This window comes from Embiotoca jacksoni, unplaced genomic scaffold, assembly GCF_022577435.1.
Source record: "Embiotoca jacksoni isolate LCO1_2020_lvr unplaced genomic scaffold, fEmbJac1.0.p SCAF_49, whole genome shotgun sequence".
NCBI lineage: Eukaryota > Metazoa > Chordata > Actinopteri > Embiotocidae > Embiotoca > Embiotoca jacksoni.
In genome coordinates, this window is record NW_027185402.1 from 1084410 (window position 1) to 1095663 (window position 11254).

The window sequence follows — 11254 nt, forward strand, 5'->3', positions numbered from 1 at the left end:
ACACACACACACGCACACACACACACACACACACACACGCACACACACACACACACACGCACACGCACACACACACACACACACACACACACACACACACAAAGGCAGCCCTCAGGGTGCCATCAAAAAAAAGACCACCTATTTATCAGCTGTCAGCAACTAAAACCACTAATTCAGCAGATACTTCTTTGTCTCCAAAGTAAGCAGTAAAGAGCGGAAAGAAAAAAGCACAAAACAGTCATCTGTGGTTAATTTGTATTTTTCTCAGCTATAAGTCAAATGGGCAAAAGTGAACTTTGAGTTTAGCACCAGGCAGCTGATTTCCGTAGATGTTACTACTCCCCTCAAGACAGCGTTCAAAATCTCAACAGGCCTCAATGGACTCGCCCCAGTAATGGCACGTAAATGAATGAATAAATAAATAATACTCGTGATGCATTGTAGCCGCAGGCCTCTGCTGTATTATATGATTAGCAGACGCAATTAAACTACTCAAAAGCTATAATTGCAGCGTGGCACAGTTTGTTCCTAAATTATTCCACGATGACCCCCCCACGTCCTCCGAGGTTCAAGGAAAACCTGTGGTTTTTTTGCCCCGTGGCTCAATGCTGCTGCTCTTCACTGCTCCCTTTCTCTTAGATATGAATATCCTTATAACATTAACAGACCTCTCACTTCCGTGCCAAGTCGTATCGTGAGATTGACTCCCGAGCTGGAGAGAAAGAAAGATGTGTCGCTGAAGTCAGCCCACAGCTTTATTTTTAGACTTCACAAAAGAGGAAGCGGGCCCCAAACTTAAAGACATGGCATCATTTGATAAAAATCACTCTGCCTCTGGTTGATGAGTTGCGGAGAGAAAGAGGAATTGTGGTGCCAAGGCAGATTGAAGGCGCTTCCAAACGGCATCTCAATCAGATAAGAGGAAGCAAGCTGAACCAATCAAGAGAGGAACCACAACAGACAGGCGGTGGGAGAGGGACAAAGGCAAAGGGGCCCGAAGTCAGCGGCAGTATCCACAGGAGTGATCAAGACCAATTCATTAGAGCTCGGTGAAGAAAGAGAGGTGGGGTGGGGGGTAGGGGGGGGTGGAGGGTGGAGGGAGGAAAAACAGACTCCCCCTTTTAATCTCTTTCCCCTGGTCTGTCTTCCCTCTTAACGAGCAGGAGGAGAGACGGGTGGTGTACGTGGGGCGACTGAGGTCCGACTGCACACGGACAGAGTTGAAGCGCCGCTTTGAAGTCTTTGGCGAAATAGAAGAATGTGCAGTGAACTTGAGGGACGATGGGTAAGGCCCCTGGGATTCTTCTGTGCATGTGTGTGCATCGACACGGCTTCAGTGGAGGAGACATTTATTCAAGCATTCACACTTGACTTCATGTGTTGGATGAAAAGCTGTAACGACTGAACTTGGAGCAGAGGCGGGTGACACAAGCTCAAATTCGGAGGTCTCAGGAGTGTCTCCCGATTCATCTACTTGTCGGCATCCAGAGCCCCCAAAGACACACTTTTATCGATTCACTTTTGCATATAAATAGCATGATCGTCATCGAAGACAAGTTCAGTCATTGTTGCCCCTGCAGCAACAACAAACTGACGTGTCGTTTTCTATTCCTGACCAGGGACAATTTTGGCTTCATCACGTACCGCTACACTTGTGACGCCTTTGCCGCCCTTGAGAACGGACACACCTTACGCAGGTCAAACGAGCCTCAGTTCGAGCTGTGCTTTGGCGGACAAAAGCAGTTCTGCAAATCACATTACACAGACTTGGGTAAGTGCGGCTTTGTTGCTTCCTCCATCAGCCCCCTGCAGTCATGCAGTGTATTTGCGTGGTTGGAAGACTGTCAGTGAAAAGAGGGGGAAAGAAAATTAGTGGGGGGGGGGGGGGGGGGGGGAGGGGTAAGACAACAACAACAACAACAACAAAGCCTTGAGTGATGCTTCCAGATCAAAACATCCCCATCTCTGTGCTGATAACAAGTCTTCCAGCCCTGAATGCGTCCACCGGGCATTAGAGGCTCAGGAGGGCAAAGAGAGTTCGCAGGTCAGCCTGTGAACACGCCGAGAATAGAGCTCCATTTCCTCCCTGCTTGTAGCTGTGGTATCTTAGAGGAAACGAGGCAGACTCCATTACTCATGTGGACACGGGATGCTTGTTTCTACTTTGTTGATATGAAAAGCAAGGCATTGGGAAAGATAGCACTTTAAGAGCATTTGCGCAGCCGGTGTGGTTTCATGTGCTGGTTGGAGATGTATATATATGGATGTGTGTGTGTGTGTTTGTGTGTGTGTGTGTGTGTGTGTGTGTGTGGGGAATCACTTTAAGAGCGTGAATAAGAAGAGGCAGGAGTGGAGATGAAATTACGAGGAGAAAGACGCGCTGGAAGAAAGACGAGAAGAAAAGAGAGCAGGGGATGAAGAGGAAGGTGGGAGCAAGGTTAAGCCCCAGCAACCCCTCCCTCCCTGTAGAATTGGAGTCCATCTGTTGCCAGCTGTTGTGGTGCTGCGACGAAGGTAGAACCTGGACGTGGCACGTAGGGGCCGGTCATTTACAGAGAGGGAGGGGCCGCTCGAGGAGCCTCACTACCTGCCTCGGCATACCTGCAAGAGGTTCCTTCGTGTAAACATGCATCGCCTCTGCATTGGTCAGATACCGAAATTTGGACTGGAATGGAAACAGCAGAAGGTTGAATGGCGCATTTGATAAATAATGCACGCTATCAGTGAAATCAAGGCTTTTTCTTCTGGCACGATGCCCCGCTTCTGACATATAAAGAGTAAATGTGCATTCTTCTCCTCTTTTTAGATGCACAATAATAACGATGGTGACAATTCAGGAGGCGGATTGAAACCGAAGTGAGACATGCCCCCATTATTTTAAGTACTGCACTGCCACAAAAGATCCTCTCTTTCATTCGAAGACAACATGTAAGATGGGTATTGACTCTCGCGTTTTAGCGGCAATATGAGGTCAGAAATGTAAAAAAAAATCAGCGCAACAAGGGGGCCGAAGGGTCACGCCAGAGAAAAGGAGCACTTTTCTCAATAAATGAAGCAGTTACTAGACAATTTCAAAGCACATGCTCGAAGCCTTTTAAAGGAGTACATGACACAGAGAAACAGTTGCTAATCCGAAAGCCTTGAGGTAGACATTATGCCGAGATTGACTAATCAGTCTACTGACATGGAAAGGCCTTCATTCGACCGCCTCTTTGTCAGGAACGGGCTATTTTGGTCGTCCTCATATTGATAGCGGAGGATGAAGAGATTGAGAGGAAGGCAGAATCTTTTAATAGTGTGGTATCCAAACCTCCTCCCATCCTCTTGTCTTTTTTTTTTTTTTTTTTTCAGAGACACTGTCCATTAGTTTTAAGTAGAGCACCTGGGTATTTTTCATCCTTCAAGGTGTGCAGTCTGACACAATCCAGCCCTCGGCCATTGCATTAGATCACGACTGGCGTCTCCAAGCTGCCATGGTCATTCCCATTTCTCAAAGCTCTCGGAGTGCGCTGCTGAGCCCTTTGGGGGCCCCATTTGTGAAGCTGTCTGCTGGCACAGATAAGATACTCTTTATGTATTATCAGGTTGATCAAGAAAAACAAGCCCTGTGAGAGATGGACAGACAGAAGGATGCAGTTTCATATCCGTTACCTCAGTGTGTTAAAAAAAAAAAAAAAGCACTTTATTCTCCCCTCACTGTCTGAATTCTGTGGCAGGTTGCTACGGAAACATGCGGAGATGGATTGAGAAATGTTTCAATTATTTATCGTAACCTGCCATGAAACCGTACCTTTCAGTCCAACCCAGGACATACATATACAGCACATCACACAGATGTGAGTTGTGCACTAAACTGTGATTTTTGTCACCTTTTCATTTTGAATTTGGTTCAACTTGCACTTACTGTCGCACCAAAGATGAAAAAGTTCCTTTTTTTTTTCGAAACATCTGAAAACTTTCAAGCTGAGCAGCATAGAAACTAAGCGATTAACACTGCAGCTCCGCATGACCGAGCAATAGCAGTGTAAAAGGCAGAGCATTATGTGACTCTGACCAGAAAGTCCTCCGAGAATACAGAGGTGAACCTTTTGTTTTATGTGCGTTTTCAAAGACGTACTGCTCCGCTCAACACTAACCACACTTCTACCTGCCTCTTTACAGACTCCCATTCGGACGACTTTGATCCAGCCTCCACAAAAAGCAAGTACGACTCCATGGATTTTGACAGCTTGCTGAGGGAGGCCCAGCGCAGCCTGAGAAGGTAACCAGTTCAGTGGCACCTGCTGTCTGTCACAAAGAGGGACTTCTCATACCTCACTGTTGTTTTCTCGCTCCTTTGATGACGAGACTACCAGAAGTTTTACTCTCTGTCATAGAGTATATAAGAATAAGTCTATAGACCTATATCAATATAAATGAATATATCAAAAATAAAGTTTACATGAACATAGCTGCTGAAGAGCTGGGGCAGAGACGTTGCATTCTGGGAAAGCCAGTGAACCCTCAGAAAATAGTGCACAGGTTCAGTGCACTCTACTGCTGTACAACCATCGGTGAAAGAAGAAGAAGAAGAAAAAAAAAAAAAAAACTTTCACGTTTTTTTTTTTTTTTCCCAAGCACTACAATACCCACGGTTCTTTTGGGGGTGAAAACATGCAGCTTGTTCAGCCAGATTTGTTTCTTTTTTGCTGTTGATTTTTTTTTTTTTTTTTTTTTTTTTTCTTGGAAATCTGGTGTTTGGATCCGGTGTTACATGACAAACAAAGAGTATAGGGAATTGCATCTTGGAGGTAAAATTCTCAAGGTAACATTGTTGTCTACATTTTAAAGGAGAAATGTAGCCCTGTATTTACAAATACTATAAAAAGGAATATTTTTATTTTCTGTACATATGGAAGTTCTTTATTTGTTACAGCTATGCACTGTAAAACGCAGCCTTTTTTAAAATGCGGAGAAAATTTCTTAATTCAGAATGTCGATCTGTAGTAATTACAATACTGTAAAGCATATTGTACACCTACATGATGTTTAGAAGACATGATATGATTGTAAAAAAAAAAAAGAAAAAAAGATGTGTCCGATTGCTCATTTTGAGGGAGCATGTGAACAAATGTCTTTTTTTAAGTTATTTTGTTGGGGGAAAAACAGTCAGCCATGTATAGTTTTCTCTGTTTATAAAGTTTCTCAATCAGTGTTTTTGCTTATACAACCAGTGTAAAATGCATTTTTAACGTGTTTTTCATGATTGTAAAAAAGAAGTTACCCCATTTTTTTTATTGATTATTTCCGAAGCAATCAGTATATATATATCTATATATATATATACATATACATATATATCTATATGTATATATATACACCTCAGTTTGATTTCATTGCTTTGTACGGTTCTTGTTTGATTACCTTCAGTGAGAGAGAAAACTGCATTCAAATCTTTTCAATCAGTACAAACACATATTTATCTATTTATTTTTGAATCAAAAATATTTATGGGCTCCATTTTACATGGCGTACCTCATGGAATTTATTTGCTATTTATGTTCTGTCCTTCGATTTGTGTTATTTAACTTGCAATCACTAGACAGGGTGTACAATAAATGGTTTGGTGGGGATAATATTACCTTCTATGCCTTTCCGAAACAATCAAAAACATTCAGCTAATCAGTCCAGCAGTTACCCCCCCCATCCTTTCAGTAATTTGTCTCCACTCTCAGATCTGCAGCACATAGTCATTTTTATTTTGTTTTGTTCTCGTCCAAATACAGAACATGAAGCAATAAAATGATTTTGCAGGAATTTAGTTGTACCACTGTAAACAGACGACATGTTGTCATCGCTCCACTCACGCTTGATTATGTGAATGCCAAACAAAAGTTTACAATTTCCTTTTCCTGAATTTTTTAAAGATCTTGTATTTGATGTACAAAATATATATATACTACTAATAATATTCACAATAATTACAAGATGATTAATAATGATAATGATAATAATATAAATGAAAGAAAAAACTATATAAAAAGCAATAAATTATTTTTCAGAGTTGTATTTTAGCTCTTATTGTTGTGTGATTTTTGGACTTGACCCATTACCCAGTCGCTGGTAGTTAGGATGACTTCATTCCTGTATCTCATCGCCATGACACGACCCTGTGCGGTAAACACTTGAATGTCCCCACTCCCCACCCGCTCTGTCCCTTTAAAGATGTAAACTGCGTCTATGTGATCGTGATGCACGCATTACCTTGTGACATCTGTGCAAACGTGACTGATTCTTGAACTCCACCCTGTGTGTAAAAAAAAACAAAAAACAAAAAAAAACGTGTCGAGTTGAAACTGTTTGTTGTGTAGTGCATGGCTATTACAGGATGACAGTCGGTACAGTGTGCACTACTTTGGATATCTGCCGCTCAGCCTGTCTCGACTGGCAGATTTTAAATGACATTCTATAAGCCTCGAGAAAAACTACTCGAAAAACGTATCGCATGCCGCACCACTTTTCCATCACCAAACCCCCCCACACCTACACCCTTCTACCTCCTCCACACACACACACACACACACACACACACCCACCCACCCCATACACTCACAGTCCAGATATCACAGCGCCGTCGACATGACATAAAAGGTAACCTTGCGGTTTCTGGTTCAATTAATATCCCGTTTCGAGCGTGAGCCAAGTAATGAGAGAACCAGCTTCCATCACAGGAAGGAAAAATCTTTTGTATAAAAGCTTTGCTGATCACAGGCTTCCTCTCATGGAATTTGACTGTGGAGACAAGAAACGGCAAATTTTCATGATGCAAAGAGGCAAAAATTGGTCGAGGGAAGGATACCAAAAAAAAAAAGAAAAAAAAAAAAAAAAAAAAGCCCTTTACCTGTGTTTTAAGACATTGTTTTACTTTTTTGCTGTCTGTATAGCGTTTGGGTAATGGTGTCGTGTCCCATTTGATAGATGTGGCTTTAATCATTGTAATAAAAAAAATGCTTTGTAAATTGCCTAGAGTAGCAATATATTATAAGACCTTCTGGTTCAAATTTCAACTGTGGCAGACTTTTTAATAATATGACCTACTGAGGACTCTGCCACTGCTTAAACGTTTGTTGGGTAATCATGTTTCTTTTGGAAGGACAATATGTTTATCGGCAAATGTACGTATGTTTGTGAGAGTTTGTGATTTTAGGCAGGTGTGTGTGTGTGTGTGTGTGTGTGTGTGTGTGTGTGTGTGTGTGTGTGTGTGTGTGTGTGTGTGTGTGTGTGTGTGTGTGTGTGTGTGTGTGTGTGTGTGTGTGCGCGTGTGTGTGCACGTCGGGGGGAGGGGGAAGGGGGGCTCGTTCTGGGTTGTTACCTGTTTGTGTCCTATCCACGTTGCCTTCTGCCAAGTCCTTACCAATGCCTTTGTGGTTCTACCTATTGTACGACTTTCTTGTGAATTTTATTTTTTATGTGCAATTCTCATCAGCCTCACCATGCCAATAAAGGGAAATGTGTTTGAAAAAAAAAAAAAAAAATCTTTCTTTTTGGTGGCTCGCCCATTATCTTCCTCGCCTTGTGATGAATGTCCCCTTCATCAAGCCCCGTTGTACCACTTTCACTCAGCACTGAGGAATGATTATGATTTGTGCTCTCTCTGATTACTATCAAGGAGGCATCCTTGAAGTTTTGGGTTGTTGTTTTTTTTAAATGGGAGATTTGAAAGTTACGAAAACAATGCATGCTGTAAACGTGGATTCCCAATAAATTCATCATCCCTCCCCCCCTGTGCTTATATATCAAAGTGTTAAATGAAAGCCGACTGACGCAGGAGACAATGACACAAGCCCATCCTCAGCACATCTGTCTCTCTGAAGTTTCTCCTCCTAATAAAGAAACTCGGCTTAATTCAGAGCAGCTTCCCTCTTTGAAATTCACATCACCTGGGAGAGAACACTGTAGTCTTTGTCTGTGTCCACAACTTGACTCCACACCACGAGTATGCAAGTTAATTAAAAAGTTAGGGGGAACAATTTCATTAACGCGATGGAGAGCTATAGTGAGTTGATGGTGTGCTTGATATTCAATGGGGCTTCATTATGACTATAACAACCCCCTTTTTTTTTTTCTTACACGCACACACACACACACACACACACACACACACACACACACACACACACACACATAGATTGAAGCCTGGGAGCTGGGATCACACCAGGAGCTTCCACGATGTCCTTTTTCTACTGGTGCAAAGAGAAATATGGGAAGAATGTGCATTAAACTTTAAGGTTGGGGGTCTGATTGTGTTTTTTATTAAGGCCGCTGTTTAGCCCCGGAGAAGAGAGCGGCTGGCTTTCATTTCGGCTTGGCTGCCGCATTACAGCGGGAGGTCTCCTTCTGCTTGCCCTTTCCACAGAATGAAACTGTCCCTGGAAATCTCTCTGCTCCCTGTCGGCCTTTTTTTTTTTCTTTCCCCCACCTCTCTCTTTCCATCACGATAGGATGGCTTTTTTATTTTTTTTATTTTATCTGTTATGTGTCTTTTTTATTATTAACCAGCAGATAAGCAGCTATCTCTACTCCAGTTGGAAGTAAGTGGTAGCCTCGGAGATAATGGGTTTTGATGGGGCTGGGCTCTCTGGGACAAACACTGAGATGTTGCCGCTGAGTTGTGCTGCTCCGTATTTTTTTTTTGGCATCTTGCCGCGGCTGCTGTTGAAATCCTGAAAATGGCACTTTACTATACGGCCTTTTGTTTTCGGCCATGTGACAAGAAAGTGTAAAAGGTTTGTTGTTTTGCTGGCCGAGTCGGAGACTTGAAAATGAAAACCCTGCACCATCTCGGCAGCTCCTCTGTGAGGACATTCTCCCTCTACTGTATGTTTTCTCATGTTCTCGCCTGTCTCAGAATCATGTAAGCAAGTCAGGCTGTGAGAATAAGCAGCCTTTGATAATAAGATTCGACTACCTGAGACTAGTTAATTAAAGCCTGTGGGGTGGAACATGAGCAATCCGACTGGTAATTTACTATCAAGAACTCTTCTTTTAATTCTCAGCCTTGCACCAAATGTATCGATAGCGCAAATTTCCCCCTTCTGTATGAATTGACAAAACTGACATTGAAGCAACATTTATCACAGATTCGATCGCACTAATTAAAGTTAGCTGACACTGATTATCTCTGACTAAAAGGCTGGCAGATAGAATAACTACAAGAATAAAGTGTGCCAAAGACATGGGATTAGGGAGCTGGTGGCAATGACAAAATAACATCAAAGAAGTGACGCCAGGATGTTGTGCTGTGTCGCTGAGTTCTTGGCTCTGGTGTTCCTTAAAGGTTTCTCTTTGCTCAATTCCCCCCAAACTCCACTTTTCCTTTTGTCCCTGTCTCTTGCACTCTTTCTCCCTGTCCGTCTTGTAACCTTTTCTATATGGAGGGTTTAATATAAGCTGAGTGTGTGCTATTAATATATTGCCAGGCAGTAGACGTCGGTGCTGCTGGAGTGGCCAAGTGGAGCAAAACCAACAAGACTTTGCCAGGGCTGGAAGTATAAGTTACATTTTGAAACATCACGATATCATGACTGGAACCGCTGCAGGCGAGAGGCTGTTGTTCCAATCAGATTGCATGTACAAACTGGGAAAGATTGGCGCAGTCACATGGCCTGTGGCGCGTTCTCTCGTAGCAGTCACGTGACCCATTGGTTCTAATTTGATCATCAGAAAAACAAACATTTCCTGCGGCACTTCCTTTCTGGACCCGTCGTCTCGAATAAAACTGCGCATTTGGTCCCGATCATCTCTGAAAGTGGTCTTTGATGAATCGAAACAGAATGAACCACAAGATGTTGCTCGGCTTTCAATTATTGAAACGCGCCTTTGTTCGAACCATTTTCTTCTACAAGCCTTCTATCGTATGCCACCTTCTGGGAGGAGATAATGACAGCGCTATTAAAATCGCAATCTCCCTATCCGGCATTCTAGTTTCAGCAGTTTTTGCTGTTAAAGAGTAATGAGGAACAGAAGGACAGTATTCTTCTCCCCCCCCCCCAAACTATCAACTTTGGGGACTGAATGTATTCTTCGCTAGATAATTAATGGCTACAGACAAATGGTGGTTGATTGAGCGACTCATCCCTCTATTTTCAATCACCATCTGCTGTGTGTTGCTGGCAAAAAACAATGTTAATTACCTCGAGTGTGCCCAAGACGTGGCGTATTAATTAGAAAAACAAAAAAGGGAAACCTAAAAGATCCGCGTGTCCTGGTGTCGGTAATGATGTGTGAGCGTTCATATAGATTTTGTTGATGGATTAGCGCAGGAATCATATCCAGAAGGCAATCATTTGGTAATTTGGCCTTTTGATCATTTACCAACAGATCAGTGTTGCCCTGACGCACTTACCTGCTTCGTGTGCCTCCGGGCCACGGCAGGCCTTCAAGAATGCTGGGGCTGGCAACTCTCCGCCACACAGAAGGGACATCAGCAGAAAGATGAATCTCCACTGTGACCGCAGGGACAGCCAGCTGACAGAGAGCGTTAGGGCTCCGGATGCAGACGGCCGGGCTTTTTCAGCGCGCGCGCATCACCCGACCAAAAAAGGAAGACGGAGAGAGGGAGGGAGAGAGGGGGGAGACGAGGCGGGAGTGACTCGACGTGACAAGGCTGCGACGGCGCTCTTTGGGCCAAAGCTGCGATGGCGTCCCGCAGACGCCGCCGCGTCCCTTCGCTTACCGAGGGCTCCGAGTGTGCAGGTGGCGAGGGTGGATCCTGATAGGCCCCGGCGTCACGGCGCTGTCGCTAACGAGCCGAAGTAGAGAGCGGCATGTAAATGTGATGATGTGAGCTGCATATCATCGGTAATTATTTGGCAATCATGGAATAGCATCAATAACAATTAGCATAATTTCCATGACTTCAGTACTTAATGACTTTATTCAAAATACTGACAAATCAAATATGCTTATTTCCTTCATATAAATAGGTCATTTACAGTCTGTTGCAGACTGAATTAACAACATCAAGCAGTGCGAATAAAAATAGCACGAGCAGAGGCGACGCTACTTCACGGGAACACCGAAAAGATGATAAGAAAATTTAAAGAAAATAAACTTAACTTTGTGTTCTTGTGAGACTCATTTACTTTTTACTTACATGCCACCCTGGGGATTAGTTCTTTACCCCTTGAAGGGAAATATTTATGCCGATGTCTCATCTGTGTTAGAGGTAAATGTAGTCAATTTAAGTAATAAGTTCCTCAGTTCATGCTACATT

At 43.2% G+C, this 11254-nt stretch overlaps 1 protein-coding gene across 1 annotated transcript in view; it reads left to right on the forward strand.

Annotated features, from left to right (window-relative positions):
- The window catches only part of ppargc1a (peroxisome proliferator-activated receptor gamma, coactivator 1 alpha), a 258307-nt gene extending 253691 nt beyond the window's left edge, over positions 1-4616 (forward strand). The window contains 3 exon segments of the mRNA XM_069170255.1: positions 1164-1285; positions 1620-1771; positions 4162-4616. Of these exon segments, the coding sequence (XP_069026356.1) occupies positions 1164-1285; positions 1620-1771; positions 4162-4265 (378 nt within the window). The 3' untranslated portion in view covers positions 4266-4616.
- Positions 4617-11254: the final 6638 nt, after the last annotated feature.